Source organism: Trichomonas vaginalis, chromosome V (genome assembly GCF_026262505.1).
Source record: "Trichomonas vaginalis G3 chromosome V, whole genome shotgun sequence".
In the NCBI taxonomy this organism is placed as follows: Eukaryota; Parabasalia; order Trichomonadida; family Trichomonadidae; genus Trichomonas; species Trichomonas vaginalis.
In genome coordinates, this window is record NC_067207.1 from 22,006,059 (window position 1) to 22,031,590 (window position 25,532).

Below are 25,532 nucleotides of genomic sequence, written 5' to 3' on the forward strand. Positions count from 1 at the left end.
TTCCATTATACCCTGAATATTTTTATTGCCTTCATAAAATATAAAGCGATTAGAGAAGTTTATTTAAGTAAAATTCATTATATATTGTGTTCCAATTGCCAGTGATATACTCTTGAGCTGGATTATCGAATTCGATTTTCTTCTATTTTGATGAAACTTTTATTATGGAGATGTAATCAGCATTGACATAGATTTTTTATACTTTGCTGAATTTAATTTGTAAAGTTATGTCTTCTTATTTCGTGAAATTTCTAATTTAGACTTATTGTTTAATTACGATGCATCAATGGATGTGTTGAAAGAATTTTAACATGGGCAGTATAATATGGCAAAGACTGATTATCATAGCTCAAACTAAAGTACTCACAAAATCTAGATTGAGAGGCGGTCAATGACTTTTGAGGGGAAATTAACGCATGGAATTTAATATTATTTAGGTTGATATTCTTGCTTATTATTTCAGAAAAAAATCTTAAAAATTTCAATATGAAAATTGAAAGCAATTCAAAAAAATTGCTAACATGTAAATTTTAATATCCTATGCATAATTTCATATTTTGAAGATTTTTTATTTTTGTTTAAAACTTAAAATTTTGCGAATTTAATATAATTTATAAAATATAATACGTATATATATTTAAAATACACTAAATTTAATTGTTAATTGACGTTTTTGGGAATGAATTTTATCAAAACATGCCTGAATCCGAAAATTTGAAAGAACGAATTACACAATCATATATGTAGAATTCAAAATACAAACTTAAAGATTGTATACGTTTAAAATTATTCAGATTGTGTTTGATTTCCACTCATTCTGTTTCTTTTGAACTCTAACACTAACATTTCATGATGATTACATGATCTATTTATACATGGTTGAATTGTTCCAGATTCTACCAGAAAATCAATCCAAATTTCTCAATGCATTCATGTTGATTGGACAAAATTTAAAATTTATCAGCCTGTTTCCAGAGAAACTCATATATTCCCTAATGAAATGTAATTTTTGCTACATTTATTTCAATCAAATTTCAAAAAATTGACTGCAGAGCTTGAAAAGGTGATGAATCATGTTGTTATTAGATGTACATATTAGATTTACTATTTCCAAAAAATGCTCAAATTTGAATAGTTTTTAGAAAATTTGGAATTACACTCCTTACATTATATATAATTAAATGTTTAAATTTTATTTATTTTTCCCTTTTAATTTTATAACGTGCTCTATCAAAACTAACCTCTCAATTGAAGGCCACAAAATCTAAGTAGTGAGGGTACACAAATTTTGTATGGAGTATGGTTCAATTTTTGAGAGCCTCACTACTTAGATTTTGTGACTACCTTAAGTAAAAGCAATATCATTTTTATGTTCAAAAATTACCAGAGAGCAATCGGATCTGAAAAATTGAGAGTTTAAAATTTTCGAGATCCGATTGGAAGGGGGAAAAAATTTAAAAAGAAACAAATAAATAGATGGGAAAAGTTTCTTAATAGCTTGGTCTTGAATAAATATAGATCTGATAAAATCTTTAGCCATTCAATTACAAAAAAATTTAAATATAGCCTGAATTGAGAAATTTATCATTAAGAACGCATGAAATTTACAATTTCAATTCTGAAAGCATAAAGGCCATGATGTATCTGCATATTTTAATGAACCCATGACCCATTATATAGTGTAAAAAACAATGATTGACTCTGGAAAAACGATTTAAACATAAGCATTTTCACTTAAATAAAATTTATTGAAAACAGTCATTTCAAGCCTGAAAACATCTTAGATATTCAAAGATTTCAAAAAAAATAAAGGAATAGGGCTGATCAATGAGTTTATATATCTTTATTTTAAGTTAGTTCAAATGAGATGATTATAAAATCACCTCATTTCTTGTGTCCAAAAAGGAAATGAGAAAAATGAAAGGATGTAGGTGCAAAATTTTATTAATTACCTTATGATATATTATTCTAATTACAAATCTGGTATGTCTTGAGATGTTTTGTCTAAATGTTGTTTGTAGCAATCATATATTAAATTGTAGATCACGAAAATTATGGCTCCCAATATTGGAACTCCAAAAATAATGCTCATGACAATTATAAAAGCCAATGGAACACTACCTCCAGACCCTCCACCACTACTACCTCCATGATATCCACCACCACCTCTCGATGTAGAAGACGAATGTCCATATCCTCGGCCTCCTCCACTGCGACCTCCTCCACCGCCACGACCACCGCCACCACCACCACGGCCACCGCCTGCTGGAACTCTAGTCAATAGGCTGATATTAACTTCGATGAATGGACCAATATCTCCAACAAAGCTGGAATTATCAATTTCATTGAATTTGAAATTTGAATCGCCTGGATCAGATGTGATGAATTTTGGATCATTCACAATGGCTGTGGCAACGTTGTATGACAAATTTAAATTTTCATTCCAAATAATCTTTAAATTGTTTCCAATTCCATCAATAAGAACAAGAGGGTGAGAAAATCTTTTACTGAGATTAAATTCGTTGTAAATTGTATTGTTGTTGCCTGTAATATATACTTGTGCGGGACCATCAATTTTGATTTTCTTATTTTCTCCTGTAATATTGATAACGCAGAAATGGTCAGCTTTTATATAGATATTTTCGTAATTCGATGTATCTAATTTGTAGAACTGTGATGTATTATTGCATCGAATCTCCAAATTCGTTTGATTTCCAAACCTTGAAGCATCTGTAGGTTCTGATGAAATTATGTTATCAAGAGCTGTGTAATAAAGTAAAGAATTGTTATCTGAATACAAAGCGAGTAAAGGCAAGATCATTTTATGAAAATTTATCAGTGAACAATTTGCTATAATTCAAAAAAAATTCAAAGAAAAAAGGGAAGGATATATGAATTTAACTGAGCAATAGTAGCATTATATAAAGTCATGAAATAGTTGATCGTCGGGATCCGATTTGTGTCCATTGAAATAGTTAACAAACCGAATAAAATTCACAAAAGTTTGATTTCTCAAAATTTTGGTCAAAAAAAAAGATAAACAATGATTTTCTGTGAAGCACTGTAACCATTTTGCATGTTTTTCCATCAAATGTCTTAAGTAATAAATAATTGTTGTTAAAATTTAAATTTGGAATCAAATTCCAGAGAACATAACCCTTATGATTGTATATATCATCTTTTTTGTTAAAAACTGTGCATATAATCAAGAGCATGAAATATGCATGCTTTTATAAAACATATGGGGAAAAAACAACTAATAAGAGAGATTATGGAATATTTACTTGTTGATGAATAATATTATGATAAAAAATTTCTCTTAATGAATGTATATCATATATGCACAGTTTTTTCAAATTTCTGGAGGTGGTTCATGTGAATGCAATTTGCAACCATTGAAATCTGGAAATAAGCAAGAACAAATCCATGCTAGTAAACACATTCCGAGTACTCCACCAATTGATAGAAATAGTCCAAGATATATTTCAGTTCGATCAGGTTTTGCGTCATTTGGAATATAATGATAGTAAATTTTGTAATCCGAAGATGGATATATTTGACTAATATTAACTTTATAAAATGTGCCAATGTTACCGACGAAGTTAGAATTCAAAGAATTTTCAAATTTAATAGTTGATTTTTTAGGATCAGAAGTTGTGAAATTTGTATCATTTACTATTGCTGTAACAACTGAATAAGAAGCTGTTGATTTTCTATACCATGATATTTTAAATTTGTTTCGATGACCGTTGATAAATACAAGAGGGTGTAATGAAGGCAGGCTTAAATCAAAATTATCGTATAATGTATTGTCATCTCCTGTAAGATATACTTGTGCTGGACCATATATTCTGATTTTCTTTTTTTGAGATGTTATATTGACAATGCAGAAATTGTATGCATCAATATAAACATCTTTGTATTTTGAAGCATCTAACTTGAAATATTCCCCAGAATAATTGCACTGAATACTAATTGTTGATTTTTCAGCATATTGTGAAGCATCAATAGGGTCATTCGAAAGAGTATAATTGAGCATAAAGTAATATAATGATGTTTGATTAAGCTCGGTCAGTCCGAGCAAAGAAAAAAACATTAAAAAAACAGTGAACAATCGGATCCAATTGAAATAAAAATTCAAGAATCAATCAACTACTTATCGATAAGAATTAAATAATTCATTTGTGATCAATATTTCCATATATGGATTAAGTTTTATAGTTCAAAATATTCAAACCACTAAGCTGGATCCGAATTGCTTCGATAAATTTGAAAGAAGATAAAAATCATGCAAGCATAACTAAAAGGAAGAATGATTATACCAATGTAACTCGATTATCGAGACAAAAACATTCTAAAGCAAAAATTTTTGGATCCGATAAATAAGTGGAAAAAAGTGACTGTGAGCAAAAATTTGAATTACAGAAGAGATTTAATAGAAAATCTTGAGAATAATAATGTTTACCAAATCACTCCGTAATTTAAGAAAGTTTACTCCGACCCTTTCATGAAAAGACTAAATTTATCCAATGAATTTAAAATCTCAGATATGATAGTTTAGATTTTGTCTTAATAATAAAAACTTATATATTATTTGTTGTTACTTTGGCTTACTGTCCGTTTCTTGAGCCTTGAAGGTTTATATTAATTCAATTTAAAAAATTGCAAACAATTTCTTTAATCGTTTGGACATCAAAATTGAAATAAAAATTGTTGCACCTTTTTCGACAGTAAATGATAATAAAAAAAAGAATTTTCAGAGGTGTAAAAAATAAACTTCTCAAATAGAAGGACCATGCTAAATGGAATGCGTCTCATACCCACCCTGTAAAAGTATTTGTGAAGCCATCCAGAGGAGTTAAGGCTTCTCCGTGCGTCACCGTTATGCCTCAAAACCAGAAACGAAGAGAGTAGACGAAATTTCCAAATTAATATTGGAATCCCGGCCAATATCAAAAATTTAACCATATTTCCCAGTAGCGTGGAAGAAACTACTTATTATAAACCATCTTTATTAAAGAATAAACACCCACACCTCTGTAAAATTCTTTTTTTATATTTACTGTCAGAAAAAGTGCAAACAATTTTTTTTCTTTCAATTTTGATTTGCGAACGATTTTTTTTTGGAGATGATTATTATTTTCTCGCATTTTCTTGGAGATAAATTCATTGTAATGGTAATTCATAAGAATGATCTTATTCTGATCGACATGTGATATAATAAAACAGTTTTTTGACATTGATTTGACAGAATGTTTTTAAGTCTGATTTCGTTTGTTTCCTCACTTAATTTCAACCATACATGCAAGTCAAATCTTAAAGTTCCAGACCCTGTTCCAAATGCAACTCTTGAACAGGTAATTCTTCTTACAAGGCATGGATTTAGAGCTCCATTTGATGGCTACGGCAATTACACACCAGATGGATGGATCTGCGACTCAGATGCAGCACCATCACCAAGAATGTCCACTACTCTAACAAAGGAAAACAGAAGATATCATACAACTTATGAACAGAAGACTTTACCATATCCACCATCATGCAGAAAAGCAGATCTTACTGTAGAAGGTCAAGAATTACACGTACAACTTGGCGCTTTCTACAGAAAATATTTAATTGAACAACTTCATTTCCTTCCTGAGTCAATGGATCCAGAATTCATGTACCTGAGATCATCTGAGCCAGAAAGATGCATCAGATCTCTTGAATCTTTCATGCATGGTCTTTATCCACCAGAATATCCAGATGAATTTCTTAAGATCGTTACAGGAACAGATCCTTTAGAACTTCTTCATCCTCGTCCAGACCATTGCGCAGATTTGACAAAATCCTACAATGACTGGATAAATTCGTCCAAGTACTTAGAAAAGAAGGAAAACGCTGCTAGAGTCCTCAAAGACCTTGTCAACCAGTCAGGATTACCATGGGATGAATGGCAGTGGCTTTGGGTTGGAGATTGGCTCTATACTATCGCATGCGTTGGAAAACCACTTCCTGATTTCATTACACAAGAAATGCTTGACGTCGCAATGGATGCTGTTGAATTTTACACCCTCGATTTATACCAACACCAGACAGGAGTCGCTGGAGCTTCAATTATCAGAGAAGTCCTTCAGCATATCTCTGAAAGGCAAGCTGGTGAAAAGAATCATAAGTTTGTACTCCTTTCTGCTCACGATATTTCGATTGTCGCAGCTTGCGATATTCTCGGAATTAAATTGGACAAAATACCTCCATTCGCTTCCCATATGATGTTCGAAGTATACAGATCTAACGGAAGATTCTTGGTCAGAGTTTCTTTGAACGGTGAAGTGATTTTGAAGGAAATGACCTTACAGAAGTTCAAGGGACTCGTTCTTCCATACATTAACTATTGCAAAGAAGTTGCAGGAACTGATGCAACGGTACTTTAATCAGATTAATATTTTTTATAATATTAATTTTTAATTTTTCTTTTTGTTGAATTTAAAAACATAAACGTATCACTTACAAATCTATTTTTGATGACATCTGATCTATTCAAACCTTATGTTCCTCATAACAAAAATTTCAAAATCATAAATATAAATCATTTTAAATGTTCCATCAGAATAAATGCATATATTCACGTTATATCGTTTGGTGTCATATTAATTTTGCTTTTAAAACTTGCATGAAATGAGATATCTGTTATTCAACCGAAAAATGATTCTCCAATGAAAACTTAGCTTTCAACTGGCATAGGTTCCTCAAATTTTCGCTATCAAAAGTTGAATCTTATTTCGTATTCTTCAAATATTTTTTATAATATGCCTTCCTTGAATTGGATATTCTCACAATGATTAAATGAATGAAGAACAATTGGGTCATCTAATTTTTCAATCATGTTTTCTATCAAATAATTTTCATGAAAAGATATTTTTAGCTCAATCATTCTAATATTGGACCATTTTTAGTAGATATCGAAATGTAAATTGGTTGACTTAACAATATTGATTAATTTTGATTTGAGAAGGAAAAACAAAATTGAATTTTGAATTTTAAAACATAAGAGTTTAATATAAATACTTTTAAAAGATTAATAACATCGAATATATTTGTTCCCTTTAGAAGCACTTCAAATTAACAACTTCAGGACCAACTTCATCGTATTCTTCCTTTGTAATCCACATTTGAGAGAATGTAGCGAGTGAAACAAGGACAGAACCACCGATCCATGCGCTATTCTTTCTGTTTGCAGGTGATTGAACAAGGACATTCGTTTCTGGAGGCAATAATCCACGTAAATTATTAGAAATTCTTTCTCCGAAGTGAGGGAACATCGAACTTCCACCTGAAAGTAATATATTTGAGTACATAAGTGGTCTCAAGTCTTTATCAACTTTATTTATCACGTCAAAGATGGATTGAGTAAGAGATGATGAAGAAATACCGTAACTCTTTGGTTTAAAGAATAATTCTGGGCAGAAGAATCGTTGTGTACCGAGTACAATTTGTTTTCCGTCAGGTAATGTGAAAATGCTCGAATCGGATTCATGATCTACGTTATGAACTTCATTGTTGAAGTCTGTAGCAACATAGCAAAGCTGTTCTTTGATATCGCGAACGATTTCTCTCTCATTTTGTTGAGGAAGAGTGATATCGTGGTCATTAAGCAACTTCTTAAGGTAGGCATTTAATGAGCGGCCTCCAACTTCGACTTTGCCGGTGATGTGAGTCATTCCAAAGCACTGATAAACTGGCAAAATTTGAGTTATGGTTTCTCCTGCATCTATGACGCAGCCGCTTGCCATACCATTAGCATAGAGTGAAAGGACTCCAGGGTATGCGGTATAGTAGGCTGGGACTTTGAATGTTTCCATCATAATTTGTGTAACTTTCTCTCTCATTATTTTTGTGTTCTGTGGTGATTCTGTCATTAATACTGGATGCTCTGATGTATTAATATTTAATTCTTTTGAGAAAATGTGTTGCCAAAATACTTCAATTTCGTCAATATTTGAGATAACTCTATCAGAAATTGGGCACTTAAGATTTAAGTTTTTCGATTGCTCAAAAACTTCTGATCCAACATAGATATCTTTAGTTGCAATCGCAGCAGCTTTATCTTGAGGAGATTTTAGACGGCCAATAACAGTTGGAAGGATGCACTGAGGATCTGAGTCACCTCCAAAGCCGGCTCTAGTTGAATAAGCGCCAGTATCAATGACAATTGTTGAAACTTCCATTTTTTCTGCTCTTGTCAAATTTTTTCCTCGCATCGAGCTCTGTCCATTTAATGCAATATATAATATCATCATATGATGGCAAAAATTTTTTCTCCATAAAATCCTATTCGATTTTGTAAATTCACTCACGAAAAAAATTAAATTAACTTATATTATGGTTATTTAGCCATATTATTATTTCAGTGTTTCATACTGTCATGATTTCATGTTTAAAATGTGATAACAAGTAATTCTAATTGAGGATGTAATTTCTGCTATGATAAGGTATTTGTCATGTGAACTATAATACATCAAAGCAAAAGAATCCAAATACTCGTAATAAATCCCGATCAAATGCATTTCTAAATTTTCACGATGTAAAATCTGCTACTCGAGTTACTTATTTTATGATATTTCAGATCTATACAATACAATGAATATTTTAATCCAATGTTTATAATTTCTGAAACATCAAAGGGAAAGAAATAAATTGTTATAGACCGAAAATAGATTTTTTCGGTTTTCTCTTCAAATAATTGAAAGAATGATACTATTATAGGTTTATTATATTATATAGCATATAATCATGCTATAGCCGAAAATTATAAGTTTTGAGAAGATTGAATATAACACAAATAAATTTGAATGTAAGTTAAATTGCTTGTTGTTTTTAATAGCTATTTAATGAGAAATCCAATATTGCAAAATTCAAATTGAATGATTGAAAGAACAGAAAAAGTCATTCTTTTCAATTTCGAATATGTTTCATTGTATTTATAATTATATGGCAAATAAGATATTTAAACTTGATTTTTGAAGGAAAATTCACAAAATTGAATAAATTCAAATAATTTTTATTCAAAAATAAACTAGTTATTTGAGTTTAATACTAATTATCTATTCAAACTACAAAGTTTGTAATTTAAAATATTTTGTGAGATCAGATTGAATTAATTCAAGGTTCTTTTCAATTAATATTAATGACCATATTACGCATTTTCGAACATTCTAAACCAAATATATAAAAATGGGAGACGAATGTTAAATTTGCTAGACATGGGGGAGTTGTCTGCAAAGTTTTAGCTCTTATCTCTAACAAAAAATTAATTTTTAAAAAAATGACCGAATACGTTTCACAGCGAGAAAAAAATAAAAGGCAAGATAGAATTTTCTAGACATAAAGAAGTTGTTTACCGAGTTTTAGCTCTTATCTCTAACAAAAAATTAATTTTTAAAAAAATGACCGAATACGTTTCACAGCGAGAAAAAAATAAAAGGCAAGATAGAATTTTCTAGACATAAAGAAGTTGTCTACCAAGTGTCAGCTGTTACTTCTTCTCAATACTGATATAAAATAAAAATCTTTATTATTTATTTAACCTTTATTGTTTCATTAAACTTCATTTATTTTATATTATAGTTTTATTCAAAAAAAAAAAAAAAAAAAAAAAAAAAAAAAAAAAAAGGAAGTGGGGCTTCCAGGCACTTCGTGCCTTCTAGCCCTGAGGATGAATGATATAATGAAGTTTTTTTTTTCTTGGGGTGGTCTTCCAGGGGCTGCGCCCCTTCTAGCCCACATAAATGAAGTTTTTATTCGGAGGTCTTCCAGGAGCTTTTCACAAATTATATATGTTTTCATGTTTTGTCATGATTTCATCGTAAATGTTTTGTCAAGACTTCTTCGTAAATGTTTTGTCAAGACTTCTTCGTAAATGTTTTGTCAAGACTTCTTCGTAAAATGTTTTGTCATGATTTCATCGTAAATGTTTTGTCAAGACTTCTTCGTAAATGTTTTGTCAAGACTTCTTCGTAAATGTTTTGTCAAGACTTCTTCGTAAAATGTTTTGTCAAGACTTCTTCGTAAAATGTTTTGTCAAGACTTCTTCGTAAATGTTTTGTCAAGACTTCTTCGTAAATGTTTTGTCAAGACTTCTTCGTAAAATCAGACAAAAATATAATTTAGGGTAGAAGGTTAGATATAACCTCTTTTCTACCCTCTTTTCTACCCTCTGAATTTGTCATGATTTCTTCGTCATAGGCACGGAATAGGACGGTTATTTTACAAAACTGTCAACACTTTGACCGAGTAGTTTTTTGTGCTGAACAAAAGTGTCATATAAACATCTGTCAAAAACCGCTTTTTAACTTCACTTAAAATGCCACGTAAGCTACGTAAGAATATACGTAAGAGGAAGAGAGCATTGAAACATCCAATAGTAAGACTAACACCACAACAACAGTTGCAACAACAAATGCTGAATGACCCACTATGTTGCAACAAATGTCAAGCAACCCTATGCTTTTAAACCGAGTTCTTGGTGCACAGAGTGGAGGTTTAAGAGCGGCACTTTTAGCGAAAATGGCAGGCTATGGTGGAGCTGCAGACGGAACAGCCTATAACCCTCAAAGTCAAATGAATTTGAGTTCACTCAAAAATCAAATAACAGATGTCAAAAAGTCAAACATAGACATACAGAAACAAATAAGTGAAAACGAAAAGAAACTAGAATATGACAGACACACAAAGAAACTCAATGAGTTAAACGTAGAGAAAAAGAAGAAAGAAGAACAACTGAAAGAACTAAGTACAGAGGAATATGCGAAAAAAGTGTCAGAAAAAGCAACAGAAGTAGCAAAAATGGAACAAGATGTCATAAATTTGAAAAACCATACTACTCAATATAAAATACTGAAAGATGAAGAAATAAAACAAAAAGCCCTGAAGACATATATGGATAGCGATGAGTATAAAAAAGAAGTTGAAGCAAATGTAAAGGCAGAAAAACTTTTACAGTTGCAAAACCAAACCGTACAGTATGAAAACTTAGCACAAGAAAGTAAAAATAACGACGCAGCCATGCAAAAGGCAATGAAAAGCGCAGAATATATAAAAGCTAACAATGACTGGTTAGATGCCCAAGCCAACGCTAAAGCAGCCCAACTCATAGGGTCAATAAGGACAAAAATACAAGCGGATGAAGATAGTTCAAATGAAGCTTTAACAAATGCTGACTTTAAGAACGCTTTCGAAGCTCTTCATAGTAAGGTGAAACAAGTGAACGACTTCTCATCTGGAAAGAAACTGAAGTCTGAAGGTTTCGACAAAGAGTTAAAAGAAGTAGCACAAAATATGACGAAAATAACAGATGCAGCAACGAGACAGGCAGTTCAAAGTGCCTATGACGCCGTTAGAGCAACTGTTGTGAAAAGTCAAGAAAAAGAGTTACAACAGACCAAAACAGACCTAGTAAATGCTTTCTTAAGAACGAAAAGTCAGGTAGGACATTACGCTGCAGATGGAACATATGTGCCAGCTGGTGGAATTTATATACCACCAAACCCTCCAAGAGAAGCACCTGCACCAGGACTACCTAAAACATTTACATCGTCACATGGACACAGACACAGGCATGCACCAAAACCAACACAACAACCAACACAACAACCAGCACAACAACCACCTCCACAACCAGCACCAAACCCAACACAACAACCAACAGTTCAAAATCCAGCACAACAACCAACAGTTCAAAACCCTGCACAACAACAACCACAAACAGAGCAAGGACATAAAAGAAGTAGAGAACAAGGAAACCAAGAATTCTTAAAAATGCTTAAAGAAGAGTGTGGTTTCCCAGATACTGTTGACTTTAGTGACAGATATAAAGAAGCTATTAGAAAGTTCAAGGATGGAAATACTGACCCGAACCTATTTAGCTTTATGGCTCAGCACCAAAACGGATATAATCTCAAACCTGGAAAATACAAGCTCGCTAAGGGATATGATTTAATAGCATATCATCCAAATGACATGGATGAATTTACTCCGAGATATTTGATGTCAGAGCTAAATGACAATTCAACTTTCGTCATGAAACGCGTAAAAAATAGAGACGGAACGAAAGAACAAAAGCTTATGAATGCGGATGACGTAGATAGGGAAATTGTTAAAAACGGTCTCGGAATATATGAAATGCCAGCAGATGAGGTACAAGAAACTCCACAGGAAGAAGTTCAGATACAACCAGACATGGAAGAAATAGTTCAGCAACAACAGCTAGAAGAGCCTGAAGGAAACGAACAAGTCCTCCTTTGGAAACTAACTTCACAGAACTAGATGAAGATTTGGAACAGCCGAAAAATCTTGACCCTCAACAAGAGTATGCGGAGAATATGGAATATTTCCAAGAGTCTAAAAAAAATTCGGCTGACATAGTAGAAGAATATCGAAAAATGTTTGCCGACATACAAAAGACTCCAACACCAGATGAAAATATTCAGCATAGAATGGAAGTACTGAAAGAAAATGTACACAAATACAACAACCCTTTTTACTTACGAGCATTTAACGTTCAATCTTCGGATGAACTCGGTGAAAATAAAAGGTTAAATTTCAAGAAAACATATAGAAATGAAACATTGTTTAAAGTTCATTCAGAACCTAACCAAGATGGAAACAAACCTACTTTTGTTTCTGCAGACGATGGAACTACAATGAGATGGGGTCATAAAGCTAACCGGATAGGTGGTTCATAAACTTACAACCACAATTCCAAGAAGTTGTAGACGCAATGGAAGTGAATGGTGAACCAGATATAGCTGGTATTTTCAGCGCGGCTTTAATGCCATTGAAAGATATGAAACATGCAGATATTTTGGACCAGTATGAAATGAACATGGCTGATGGAAATATAACACCTGACGTTCTAGAACATTTATCTCAAAGAACTACACAGAACCATAAGATGGTATATTTGGTGAAGAGTTTAGAAAGAAAGTTAGGGAGAGAGAAGGAAGAGAACCTATTGTACATGACCTTGCAAACGAAAGTTTACAAAATGTCATAAAAACTTACTTTGCAGACGATGAATCGAGAAGGGATGAATATTTAAGAAAACTCAAATGGACAGTACCAAATGAAATGTTAGTATTGAAAAACATGTTCCTTGACAAAATAAAACCAACTACAGAAATAAACGACGCAAGACTGAAAGATTGGGTAAAAGCTTTCCCATTCACAAAAGATATAGTTGGTAACATGGAAAGAAAACCAGAATGGCTACAAAAACATATATTTGGAAACGAGCTTATTCCATATGGACAGGCACTGTTTGAAGCGCTTGAACCGGAAACTCAGGAAAGAGTCATGCAAACAATACGCGAAGACTCAAATACAGACTATGACAAACTCTTTCTAGGATATAGGTTACCTGAGATGGGCGACCAGAGCCAAAAGGCAAAAAGGACATGGGAAATTTGCAACATACTAGATGAACATAATGCAAAGATGCAACAACTTCAAGCAGAGGGCAATGAAGGAAAAAGAAGAGTTAAAAACTCAGTCAGGAAGAAAGTAAAGCTTGGTCCACGTGGGTTCTATTATGACATATAAATCCAACTATTCTATATTTTTACTCATATGAAATGTACGCCGCTCAGAATATAACGCCAACAGTTTTGGATGCTATGAATGGAAATGTTTCCGAATGGTATAACGAATGCGACAATGCCATTAGAAGGTCAGAAATAGTTCCTGGAACTTACGAATATACAACTGCTGTTTCTTATGGAAACGTAGGTGAGTTTGGAGAAGGTTCTTCAACAACAGTAGATATTGCTTGCGACAGGTTTCATATAATTTCTATTGACAACTCATTTCTTATACGTGGAACAAGACATTGAAATAAAACCTTCTGCCAAGTTGTCTGACAAGAAAGGTTGCAATGGAATTTTCTATGTCGGATACCAATATGCTCCAGAAGTTTTCATGGGATATAAGATATATTCTAACTCTGACTTAGTTCAAACAGTAACATGGGCAAACTATGAATGGTTCGCTTTGAGAAACTCAGTACAACCACAAGCTAGAGAACAAACAGACCAGTATGCAACTATTGAGAAAATAAGAAGACTTGACCCTAACGTTCCAGGAGTTTATGTTAACCTTTCTGGACAAACTGCAGCAGCAGTAACCAAAGTAAAACTGAAACTTAGAGTTCCTTTGTCATCTTTCCTCATCTTCAGGTTTTTAAGATACTTGCCAAACTGGGCAGGAAAAATTTCTATCGAACTTACTCCAAGCAAAAATAACTTAGTCATTGCACCAACACAAGACCCATTCACTCTTACAGACGTAAAGGGAGCAAATCAAACGTCATTCGCCGAATTTTGCAAAGACAAAGTTGACTTAGACTTTGGTTTCTCAAACCTCAACACTGATGTAAACTACTACTTCAATGCTGCTGGAACTGCTTGGGACCCAGTTAAGTTCACATGCGAAAAGTTTGAATGCAAGAGAATAGAAAGCAGACTTGCAGTCTATATGTTGGACCCAGATATTTCAAATGCTTTAGCTGCCAAATATATTGCAGTTCCACTTATGTTCCCTATACACCAAATATCTGTCAAAGACTTTGCAGGTGAAGTTGGAAACCAAAGTGCTGACCCAGGTGCAAGAACAGATATTGCTTTAACAACTGCAATGAAACATGCAGATACTATGTTTGTACTGTTCAGACGAACTATAAATGACTATTCTTGCTTCTACAACCCTGGTATTAAATACCATATAAACATAGATGGCAAATATTATCCAAGAGAAGAATATTCTACAGTTGAGGATATGAGGTCATACAACTTGACATTAGATGCTATGAACTTTAACAACAACTTCACAACAACCATTAACCCTGAAATGCAAAGTTCTATTATGCCATATGTGAAAGTATGGACTCATACAGGAGGTCAAAAAACTCAATATACAAATGGAGACCGTTCAAACTTTTGGCTTGGCATTCCATTTGCTGACTCAGAAGACTTTATGGGTGGTATTTCAACTGTTGGTACAGTTCAAATACAATATACTGGTGACAGAGACGGTCCAGATGAATTGAAAGCAAAGAAGTTTACAAAACCAATAGCACTTTTCACGGAAGATGCTCTTTTGAAGATTCGTTCGATGAAACCTGCTGGGGCTCCTCAGATTGGCATAACGACAGCTTCCATCGAGCAGATTTTGGCAGCAGGTCAGTAAGTTGTTCTTGAACTGACTTCTCTCCGTCAAATATTGACAGTACGCCAGTTTTGATATAATATTGTATTAAAAACTTTCCTTTAGAAATATCGGTCAGTTTTGTTGTTATATTTTTGTCTGCTTCAAGAACTTTCACCATCTCGGTTATACCAACTTTCTTTGCTTTATGAAAATATTTTGGTTCAGCAAAGACTGCTATTCTATAACATTTTCCATTGTTTGTATAAAGAACTACTCTGTCAATGAACTTGTATTGTTTGTGTGTGTAAACTTTGTTCTGCTTCAATTCGAAGAGATACTCAAATACGTCCATCTTTTTATTCTAAGTAAAATGTCATTTCCGAAAAATAGAAGCGTAAGTGTTTCAAAAGGTTTAATGGCGATGGCAGATGTGAAGTTAAATTCACCAACTCAAACAAACAGTCAAAGTGTTGTTGTCAATGTCAAAGAAAGAGATGTTGAAGTGGGGAAACCATACGAAGACGAAGATGGTATAACAATAGTTCCTGTAAAAGAACAACCAACATACCCTGAAGTTAGCAGAGACTTAAGTTCTGTTGCAGATATTCGAAACGACTACCAACAACTTAAAGACAAACTTAAAACTCAGGAGAAGATTTGTCAGGCTTTAGGTATAATGTTAAACTTGGTTGAGCACAACCCTGTAAAAGTGAACTCATATGTCATTGCACCTCATGAAGTTTTGAAAGAACTATTGAAACTTTTGACAGAGGCAGACGATATAAACATCAAAGAAATAGAACCCGACATTAGTTGCTGTGGTGTTTCATATAATGTCATTGACAAGATATACGTTATGAAAGGAGGTGAAACGTTGAACTTAAAATATAGTTTCCCAGACGTCATAAAAATATTTGACGACCACAACATTTCATTAAAATTTACTTGCTAAGTAAATGGCAGAAGACATAGTGGTTTATACTATTACGACTAAAACCCTGAGTCATATAATTCTATAACAACAAACTTACAAAGTCCTCAAGGACGATATTGTAAACTGACCTTAAACACGATGACGACTAAAGCCTGTTTTGCTCTTTTGACACCAGAAGATTTTATTGTTGTGAATGGTAAAAAATACTTCTTTGAAGATACTTACTCAGATATACCACCAACAGGTTTTGTTGACTTATTTAATACTTTAAGGACGGATGTAACATGTGCTGCAACTAGAGCAGGTTTCATTATGTTTGGATGTCCGACTGAGTTTACTATAAACGATATGAGCTATAATACAAAACTTATATCTGGTTTTTACTACCAACAGTTTCCTATAACAGGAAAAGGTGTCATACAAGGTTTGTCTGTTCCATTGACTTTAAGTACACCTATTTTATATATTGTTTCAAACTTAGGTTCAAAGTGCTATTCGAATGTCGACAGAAACTACTATGACCAAAAGATACTCATGCGTATAAACAACACTTTCTCTGCTGGTTTGCCTATTGTTCATTCGAATGCAGAGTTTTCAGCTTTAGTAAACTCAAACACTTTAGCAAACATAAACTTAACCTTAGTTGACGCAAACTTTGTTCCTGTAAAACTTTTATGTCCTATGTATTTGTCAATGACGGCAGAAAGTTTCGAATTGGAAGATGCAACTGGTGAAAGTATTGTATTACAAGAACAACTTCAACAACAAATAGCTCAAGAACAACAAATGCAACAAATGGAACAAATGGAACAAAGTCAAGAATAAAAAAAATATTTTTTTTATTTTTATAAAAATGTACAGAATAGACGTTTCAGATTTTTATGACTTCCAAGCATTCAGAAATATGTGTCCATTTAGAGACTATAACAAAGCAGTCGAGAATTTGAAACGTTTAGTCATTTATGTTGACTCTGCCCCAGAATGTTATGTCATGAAAGAATGGGATGTTGTCTTTAACAAACCAAGAGCAACCATAGTTTCAGAACAAGAATGTAGACAGAAACTTAAGAAAATAAAAGTCGTACAAGTTGGTATGAAGATGTTAGATGCTTGGGATATCTTATTGTCAAAGTTAGAAGATTTTTCAGTTCGTGGTATAAAGTTCTATACACCATCTCCAAAATTCTATTCTATCTTCACTGGATATAAATATGAACAAGTAGAATGGAAAGAAAATGTTATAGAAGCTTGGTTAGACCATGTCAAAGAAATTATATGCAATGGAAACGAAAGAGTCTATGAGTATATCTTATGTTGGTTTGCAAACATCTTACAATATCCAAGTGCTAAAAATGAAACTGCTCTCATTATAATTGGAAAACAAGGAACTGGTAAGAACACTTTCTTTACAGATATTTTGTGCAAACTGTTAGAGGGCTATTCGAACCCTAATATGACAAACTTAGAAAACATCTGCGGTAAATTTAACTCTTCAATAGAGAATATGAAACTTATAGTATGTAACGAACTTCAAAGTATAGATACAACAAAAGTTTTGAACTCGATGCTTTGAAGAGTCTTATAACAGACAAAGTTGGAGTTGTTGAAAGAAAATATAAAGACCAAAGAGTTTGTGAAAATGTTGCAAATTTCATTATGGTTTCAAACAACGCCGTTCCGATGAAGTTAGAAAGTTCTGACAGAAGATATGTAGTTGTCAGAACGTCAGATTCTCATATGCAAGATACAGAATATTTTGACGACTTAGCAGAAACTTTGACACCTAACTTTTACAACCACTTGTTCTCATATTTTATGACATTAGATATTTCAAAGTTCAATCCAAGACAAATTCCACATACCGAAGAAAGACAAACATTGTTAGAAGCAAACAAGAGTGTATATGAACTGTTTATAGATGAGACTAACTTTGAGTGTTTAGATGAAAGGTCATTGTACGATTCATATAAACAGTATTGTCAAGAGTATGGTTATATGACAGCGTCTAAACGAACATTCTTGGCAAATGTCAAAAATCTTTTAGATGTTCAGAACGGCGTATATACAAAGAAAAATTTTTCTGAGTAAATTTTAAAAAAATATTTTTTTATTTTATTTGAAATGTACGCTGAGTTTGTTGGAGAAGACCGTTGGGAAACTTGTTTGTTAGATGAGAAATATGAAATTCACTGTTGTGAGTCATTTGAAGTCAGAAACAAAAAGACAAAAAGAGTTTTAAGCGAATGGGAGCGAAATGACGGATATGCTGATATGAAGATGGGTGGAAAACACTATCTTAAACATGTTGTCATTGCAACTCATTTTATACTGAATCCTAACAATTTACCTTTTGTAGACCATATAAACCGTATAAGAAACGACAATAGACTTGAAAACTTACGTTGGGTCACTGGTTCTGAAAACAATAAGAACAAAAGCAAATTTGGAGATATAGTATTCGAATTTGTCGACGAACTAGAAGATGAAGCAATTGAAATTACAGACTATGGCAAGCATACGTTTGAGTTTTACTACTACAGCGAAGAACAGGACTCTTTCTACTTTTATACCGGCGTAAACTATAGAAAATTACAAGTATGTTTTACTAAGGCAGACTATGCTTATGTATACGCTAGAGATACAGATGGAAAATACGTTAGACTATTTCTTAACAAATTCAAGAAGCTATATGGCATACCATTTTAAAACGTTTTTAAAAAAAAATATTTTTTTATCCGATAGAAAAGATGACGAAATATATTTCAGTCAACAAATATATGACAGAAGTCAAAGATAAGTTAGCTCCATTCACATATTTGAATGTTTACTTCTACCATTTTGAAAAGTCTACATTTGACAAAGTTTGGAACATCGAACCAGTTAAGTTTGCTATTGTGACTAAAAATGGTGCGAAATTTGAAGACTTAGACATAGAAGGTTTGTTAGCAGTCAAAGAAAATTTTGACAGAAGGTTTTCAAACCTTAAAGAAGGCAAAGCATACAAACTTGTTATACCTTATGAACCAAAGAAAGCAGACGACTATGAATATTATGAGTCTAAGATAGTTGAAGTTCAAGGTAAATTAGGTAAAAAGATTTTAGAGTCTAAGCCAGTGTTTGCCCTAAAGAGGAAGAGAACATTGACATTGACCCAGAAATGTTCTAAAAATAAAATTTTATTTTTACATGTCAAATTTCTTTTTCTCTGGCTCTGGCTCTGGCTCTTTCTTCTCTTCTTCTACTTTCTTTTCTTTCTTCTCTCTCTTCTTCTTCTTTTCTGGTGGAGTTATGTCAAATTTCTCAACCATATTTATGTAAAAGTTCTTTGTCCTTTAATAGCTCTTCTATTCTGTTTCCTATTTCATCTTCAAGAACAGCGCATGTGTCTTCTTTGCATTCTAAGAACTTTTGTTGGACTTCATCTCTCCAAGAGGCGTCATCTCTGTCAACAAGTCTGTCATTGACAAATTTTAAGACTTCTCTGCCTAATGTTTTATGGTTCTTGTCATATTCCCAGAAACAGAACTTTAGAACAAATTCACCTTTCTTGTTTACACTATGTAAGATTTTATGGTCGACAGATGTTTTGCTGTCAAAAAGTTTGTCTCGAATATAGATAGCGAAATCGCTAGACATTTTCAAAAAGATAAAAATTTTAATTTTTCTAAAAATATGTTAGAAAAAAAGTTTGCTGACATTGACAAAAATTTGAGAATGTTTTAAATAAGAACAAGAGGAAGTTGGAAAATGCTCAGATAAAACCCATACATGACAAGTTCTTATTTGCTCAGAATGGTATAACAGGTCTAATCGCACCACCTGGGTCGGGTAAGACTTTCACTTATCTTAAAATGGCTGCACAACAACAAGAACTAGATGAGAAGAACCCATTCTATGAGTTAGTAGTCATTTGTAGTACTTCTGGTCAATTTGACCAAACCGTAAATTCGTTCAAAGATATTATAAAAAAGTCTAAGTTAGTATGTATAAAAGACTCTGAGTTGTTAGATTGGATAAAGAAGTACCAAAGAAGAGTTTTGAAGTACAATGCTATAAATGAGTATGTCAATTCGAAGTTTAAAGACCCAAATGAGGAAATGCAGAGAATATTAGAGAAGAAACACTTCAGAAACAAACAGAAAGAGATAGAATACATTTCGAAGAAATTGCAATCTTACGATTGGAAGACTTACCCTCACAGATGTCTTCTTATCTTAGATGATTTCGCCTCTCATCCTTTGTTAAAGAACAGAGAACAAGATATGTGTCGAATTCTTAAGAAGCTCAGACACTTAACATCTCTGTTGTCATTTGTGTACAGACAGCCAAGAGTTTAAGTAAGGATGTAAAGAGAATACTTACTGACATTGTACTTTTCCCCGGATTGTCCGAAGACGATTTCATGGAACTTATGAAAGAGTCCATGGCAGGTAAGTTTGACAGACATGAACTATGGGAGAAGTACAAAGTCATACAAGACCCTCATACTTCTTTCAGAATTCATATCTACGCGAACAAAGTTCAAATTGTAAAAAGTCAATAAAAATAATGTTTAGGGTAGATGGGTATATCTAACCCGATATCTACCCTCTTTTCTACCCCAGTTATTTTATAAACGTTTTACATGGTAAACGTTATTTTATAAACGTTTTACATGGTAAACGTTATTTTTAAAATTTTGTGAAAACTCAACGGTTTGACACATGCCCTAAAAATTATTTTACTCAGAATTTTGTGCTGAATTCAATAAAAATATATTTTAGGGTAGATGGGTATATCTAACCTCTTTTCTAACCTCTTTTCTACCCCAGTTATTTTATAAGCGTTTTACATGGTAAACATTGTGAATTCGTGAAATTCTAAACAATTTCGTAGCTTCTATTTCTTCTGTCAGTACATCGAATGTTTTAACAATGCCGAAGGTTTCTTTATACTTCTTCTTGACATCTGAAAGAAGGAAATCGTCAGCTGTTGGATAGTTTTTGTTTAGAAATGTCAACATGTCCATTTTATCTTCTGCTGGTTTCTCTGCCTCCCTCTTTAAGTCAGCATAGTCGTTTCGCATACGTTCTATCTCTTTGACGGAGTAGTTATATTTCCTCATTGCTGCTTTACATTTGAACATTGTGGGTTCATTTTTGCGTTATATTCTGAAACCTTACCTGCTAGTATGACTAAGGCGTCAATTGCTCTCTTTAACTCAAAAGTTGCGGGTTTTATCTGTTCATTCCATATCTTACCTCTTCTATCTTTATCTCTTATCTGCCATACACATTGCAACTAACGAAACAAAGTTGTCGTAGGTCTTAAACTCCCCAGATTTGTATATGTCAGAGATGTTCTTATATACCATGTCGCAATCTTTGTCCATGACTTTGTGGTTGCAATGAAATCCAAGGAATTCATAGTTAACCTTTCGTATGAACTTCTTTATTTCTACTGAGTCAGTTGCTTTGACTTCTATTTCATCGAATTCTGGAATAGTAAGCTTTTGTTGCTGGATTTCAGGCAATTTGGGTAAATGGTCGATGAGGTCCTGCATGTCATAAAGATACTGTTCATTTGTTTCATCTTTCGCACAACAGTCCAAAGTACTTGTTAAAAGTTCTTGCTTTATCTTCTGGATTTTTGTTTCGAAAGTATATGAAGAAGGAATGAAGCTTTTCATCTCTACTAACATTGAAGTTGGGTTCATGACTAACGAGTTTGGTGCTGTTGTTGCTAACATGTTCTTACAATAAAAATAAAAAAATATTTTTTTTAAAAAAACCAACTTTATTTTTTATTTCGGGAAAACTCATGACAAATTCAAGAGGGTAGAAAAGAGGTTAGAAAAGAGGTTATATCTAACCTTCTACCCTAAAATATATTTTTGCCGAATTCATGAGTTTTGGTTGAAAGAATACGGTGGAGCCAAAAGTGGCTCGACCTCAAAACAAGCATTTTCTGTATAAAATTCATGAAAATTCAAGAGGGTAGAAAAGAGGTTAGAAAAGAGGTTAGATATACCCATCTACCCTAAATTATATTTTTGCTGAATTCAGCAACAAAATTCAAATTGTAAACGGTTTAATAGAAAAAGTGTTATTTTTTCATGTCCGAAGACTCGAAGGTGCAACACTTCCAAAATACCGACGAACTCAGAAGAGCAGCATGGCAGTATGTTCTTGACAACTTCTTTGAGTTCTCCAGGAACACCTTGGAAAATGCTGAAGAACTCCGACACAGAGAATTTGGAGAAATTGCACTCCAATACTACCTTGACAAACAAAGGGTAAACAAAGGGTAAAATAAGACTAAAAACTTAACGTTTAAAAAGTGACATTTTTATGAGCTCCGAGTCACCGAGAAAACTTGGTCAGATGTTAGCAGCTTACTTCCCTGAGGAGGATGGAAGCGTTACATACGTAAGGTTCAAAAACAACGAACCTGGAATTGCGTACCAAATTCGCAATTACATGACCATGGAAGAGTACGAAAGGTTCCTACAAGAGAAACCAGCTCTAAACAACTCAGAAAAGAAAGAGTAAAAAGTTTAACTCGTAATTGTTTATTTTTTTACTTGTATGGGCAAGCTGCAAGAATGAAGTCGACTATCTCAGTCTTTGTCTTGACCAGTTGGACTGCTCTTGCGAGTACGTCTGTTTTGCGGTCTCCAGCTGGTGTCTGACCTTCGTAATTGCGCATGTTCTTGAGAGCTCCAGTTGTAAATGGTTGTAGGATGAAGAGTCTCTCAGACTGCTTGAGGTAGTCTTCACGGTCACGAACCGAATCTGTGGTACGAGTCGAATCGGTCGATTTGAGGGAAGAGACTGAAAGCCTGTCTTCTTCCATTGGGGTAGTAGCATACTCTTTGCGTAAGCGGTTCAGACCTTCCTCGAACTCTTGGTCTCTCTTGGATTGAGATTGGAATTGCTGGGGTGGAGCTTGCTGGAACATCCAAGGGTTGGGGAAGTAAGGCATAGGCTGAGGAGGGTAGTTCGGGAAGCCTTGTAGTGGAAATTGGTAGTAACCTTGAGGTGGAAATTGGTAGTAATTTGGTGGAGGTACTTGCTGGAACTGAGGTGCAGGGGCTGGTGCTTTAGGTTCTTCTGGCTTGGGAATGGACTCGGTTGGTGGGACGTCGGACATTGTCTTGAAACAGTACAAATATTGTTCTGAAGCAGTGCAAGTCTTGTTCTGAAAAAGTACAAGTATTGTTCTGAAGCAGTGCAAGTATTGTTCTGAAAAAGTACAAGTATTGTTCTGAAACAGTGCAAGTATTGTTCTGAAAAAGTACAAGTATTGTTCTGAAAAAGTACAAGTCTTGTTCTGAAACAGAAAATTTTTCTCACAAATTGAGAGCTTTTACGGGAAATTTGTTCTGAAAAAGTACAAGTATTGTTCTGAAAAAGTACAAGTATTGTTCTGAAACAGTACAAGTATTGTTCTGAAAAAGTACAAGACTAGTTCTGAAACAGTACAAGTATTGTACTGAAAAAGTACAAGACTAGTTCTGAAACAGTACAAGTATTGTTCTGAAAAAGTACAAGACTAGTTCTGAAACAGTAGCAATGGACGAGGTCGAGCCATTAGATGAGGCAATTTACCTTATAGAGATAAATGAAGTTGTTAAGCAGTACTTGGGCAAGGACAAAGCCAACAAGTCCCTCGGCTTCTGGTTGTCTGGAAGAGGTGCGCTGAAAATCGAAATTGAAACCGGAATTCCAATTCAAATACCAGAAAAAACTCCTGTAGACGACATAAAGGAGATGAAGAAAGAAGCTCTTCTCAAGTTCTTTGCAAAGCGCCCATGGATACAACTTCCAAACAGAGAGAGTCCAATTCCACGAATTATACAAATTCTCAGAGCACTGTTCCACTTCTCAGGACGGCCGTTCTTCATAACCTCAGAAGGCGACATCCAACCAATTCAGTAAACCTTAACGTTTAACTTCACTTTTTTATGTTTTTACTCACACTCGTACTCAACAGGTTTGTGTACAACTATTTCAACTGTGAACCTTGTATTGACCGGTCTTCCTGCAAATGCAAGTTCGGTCAATACACAATTTATGGTGGCAAGAAAGACAGTGGGGAATGTTATTCTGACATCTGTTGTTGCGCTCGAGAGAGAATTGAAATTCCAGACCCAACTCCAACACCAACACTCAAGTTGCCAAAGACTCATGTCAAGAAGAAGCCTTCTGGTAAGTTTCTTATAGCCATATACATGGCACGCTTTGAGTAAAAACATTTTTTTCATTTTTTGAATGAAGCAAGTTAAATTCGTCCCACACCAAACTCAATGGACCGATGAAGAGTTGCAAGCTATGCTTGAAGACGTTGAGAACGACATAGACGGCGAACTTGAAGGAGCTCAAATCACAATTGCAACCAAAATTGCAGGAGTCAAGGAACAGATAGCTCCACTTAAAGCTACCAAAGCTACTCTTGACCTCATGGATAGTTACCGTTTAGATGTCAAGAGTGGAATAAGACATTTAAAATTAAAACTTCTAAACTACGAAGCTATACTCCAAAAGTTAGCAGAAATGAGAAGACTTTACCAGAGCTACTTACATGTAAGGGACTTACCTTCAAGCAATCCGACCAAAGATGAATTTTCTGACATTGTCCCAATTTTGTCCGAAAGTCAGCTCAGATGTTTTGAACTGCTCCCAACATATCCAGAATATGAACGTTTGCCTGAACTCTTCCGCAATCTCAAAAAACGTTTTTTGGTTCTCATGTTCCAAACTTTTATCGGAAGAGACAACAAACGTTCAGAAGAAGAACAAGATATTATTTTAAACTTGTTGTATGACTTAACCGTCATAACAAGCTTTTTGAAGTAAAACCGTCATTCTCAAACCACTTCATTTTTTCGATGTCCGAACAAGCACCGAAGCCGAACACAATGGCAGATGTCCTTTCAATGTTGCCAGACAAGCGCCCAGTTCAAATTCAAATTTTGAATTTGAAAGCTCATCTGACAAACACCGTTAAGACTCTCCAAAGTAGTCTTATGGAAGAGATGAAGGGACTTAAAGGTGAGTTCCTCATGAACCAAGCTTCCAATGAGAAAGTCCTGAATGATTTGACGGAAACCTTGCGCATTTACGCGAGAGAGAACCGAGACCTTGCCAGACTCATCTACCGTTTCTTCGAAGAGATAGACGCCATCTGGAAGGTACTCGGAAAGGACAGAACCTCCAACACCGTATTCGTGAGTACCAAATTGAAGAAGGTATTATCAAAGAAGAGGAAGAAGAGGAAGAAGAGGAAGAAGAGGAAGAAGAGAAACACGAAGAAGAGGAAGTTTGGGCAACCCTTGTTGCCGATGACACTTACGAAATTTCCCAACCCTACCCATACAAAATCCGCAACAAGGAGACCGGCAAGGTTCTTACCCCAGTCCTCAACAACTTGGGACACT

At 34.0% G+C, this 25,532-nt stretch overlaps 12 protein-coding genes and 5 pseudogenes across 17 annotated transcripts, besides 2 other annotated features; 12 read left to right on the forward strand and 5 right to left on the reverse strand.

Moving 5' to 3' along the window:
• Positions 1 to 1,972: 1,972 nt before the first annotated feature.
• TVAGG3_0381190 (uncharacterized protein) lies at positions 1,973 to 2,821 on the reverse strand (the record flags this gene model as incomplete). The annotated part of the gene is made up of 1 exon (XM_001583178.1): positions 1,973 to 2,821. One exon carries the CDS (start codon positions 2,819 to 2,821, stop codon positions 1,973 to 1,975), a length of 849 nt encoding a protein of 282 aa, XP_001583228.1.
• A 531-nt stretch (positions 2,822 to 3,352) lies between these two features.
• TVAGG3_0381200 (uncharacterized protein) lies at positions 3,353 to 4,039 on the reverse strand (the record flags this gene model as incomplete). The annotated part of the gene is made up of 1 exon (XM_001583177.1): positions 3,353 to 4,039. One exon carries the CDS (start codon positions 4,037 to 4,039, stop codon positions 3,353 to 3,355), a length of 687 nt encoding a protein of 228 aa, XP_001583227.1.
• Positions 4,040 to 5,196: 1,157 nt separating this feature from the next.
• Positions 5,197 to 6,741, forward strand: TVAGG3_0381210 (histidine acid phosphatase; the record flags this gene model as incomplete). The annotated part of the gene is made up of 1 exon (XM_001583176.2): positions 5,253 to 6,413. The coding sequence occupies one exon, from the start codon at positions 5,253 to 5,255 to the stop codon at positions 6,411 to 6,413; it is 1,161 nt and encodes a 386-aa protein (XP_001583226.1).
• Positions 6,742 to 7,005: 264 nt separating this feature from the next.
• TVAGG3_0381220 (actin) lies at positions 7,006 to 8,312 on the reverse strand (the record flags this gene model as incomplete). The annotated part of the gene is made up of 1 exon (XM_001583175.1): positions 7,086 to 8,207. The coding sequence occupies one exon, from the start codon at positions 8,205 to 8,207 to the stop codon at positions 7,086 to 7,088; it is 1,122 nt and encodes a 373-aa protein (XP_001583225.1).
• A 367-nt stretch (positions 8,313 to 8,679) lies between these two features.
• Positions 8,680 to 9,518: a mobile genetic element.
• Positions 9,519 to 9,621: 103 nt separating this feature from the next.
• Positions 9,622 to 25,532: part of a mobile genetic element that runs on past the window's edge.
• TVAGG3_0381250 lies at positions 10,343 to 13,578 on the forward strand (annotated as a pseudogene). The gene has a single exon. A coding segment is annotated over exon 1 (3,236 nt).
• Positions 13,611 to 15,219, forward strand: TVAGG3_0381260 (annotated as a pseudogene). Its single transcript has one exon. A coding segment is annotated over exon 1 (1,609 nt).
• On the forward strand, positions 16,137 to 16,939 carry TVAGG3_0381270 (annotated as a pseudogene). Its single transcript has one exon. A coding segment is annotated over exon 1 (803 nt).
• Positions 17,214 to 18,202, forward strand: TVAGG3_0381280 (annotated as a pseudogene). Its single transcript has one exon. A coding segment is annotated over exon 1 (989 nt).
• Positions 18,892 to 19,280, forward strand: TVAGG3_0381290 (uncharacterized protein; the record flags this gene model as incomplete). Its single annotated transcript, XM_051232086.1, has 1 exon — positions 18,892 to 19,280. A coding segment is annotated over one exon (389 nt), but the record flags the coding sequence as incomplete, so codon positions are not given.
• TVAGG3_0381300 lies at positions 20,931 to 21,842 on the reverse strand (annotated as a pseudogene). Its single transcript has one exon. A coding segment is annotated over exon 1 (912 nt).
• Positions 22,444 to 22,644, forward strand: TVAGG3_0381310 (uncharacterized protein; the record flags this gene model as incomplete). The annotated part of the gene is made up of 1 exon (XM_051232087.1): positions 22,444 to 22,644. One exon carries the CDS (start codon positions 22,444 to 22,446, stop codon positions 22,642 to 22,644), a length of 201 nt encoding a protein of 66 aa, XP_051101817.1.
• On the reverse strand, positions 22,673 to 23,245 carry TVAGG3_0381320 (uncharacterized protein; the record flags this gene model as incomplete). Its single annotated transcript, XM_051232088.1, has 1 exon — positions 22,673 to 23,245. One exon carries the CDS (start codon positions 23,243 to 23,245, stop codon positions 22,673 to 22,675), a length of 573 nt encoding a protein of 190 aa, XP_051101818.1.
• Positions 23,668 to 23,864, forward strand: TVAGG3_0381330 (uncharacterized protein; the record flags this gene model as incomplete). The annotated part of the gene is made up of 1 exon (XM_051232089.1): positions 23,668 to 23,864. A coding segment is annotated over one exon (197 nt), but the record flags the coding sequence as incomplete, so codon positions are not given.
• TVAGG3_0381340 (uncharacterized protein) lies at positions 23,866 to 24,033 on the forward strand (the record flags this gene model as incomplete). Its single annotated transcript, XM_051232090.1, has 1 exon — positions 23,866 to 24,033. One exon carries the CDS (start codon positions 23,866 to 23,868, stop codon positions 24,031 to 24,033), a length of 168 nt encoding a protein of 55 aa, XP_051101820.1.
• Positions 24,060 to 24,344, forward strand: TVAGG3_0381350 (uncharacterized protein; the record flags this gene model as incomplete). Its single annotated transcript, XM_051232091.1, has 1 exon — positions 24,060 to 24,344. The coding sequence occupies one exon, from the start codon at positions 24,060 to 24,062 to the stop codon at positions 24,342 to 24,344; it is 285 nt and encodes a 94-aa protein (XP_051101821.1).
• TVAGG3_0381360 (uncharacterized protein) lies at positions 24,367 to 24,951 on the forward strand (the record flags this gene model as incomplete). Its single annotated transcript, XM_051232092.1, has 1 exon — positions 24,367 to 24,951. The coding sequence occupies one exon, from the start codon at positions 24,367 to 24,369 to the stop codon at positions 24,949 to 24,951; it is 585 nt and encodes a 194-aa protein (XP_051101822.1).
• TVAGG3_0381370 (uncharacterized protein) lies at positions 24,984 to 25,440 on the forward strand (the record flags this gene model as incomplete). The annotated part of the gene is made up of 1 exon (XM_051232093.1): positions 24,984 to 25,440. A coding segment is annotated over one exon (457 nt), but the record flags the coding sequence as incomplete, so codon positions are not given.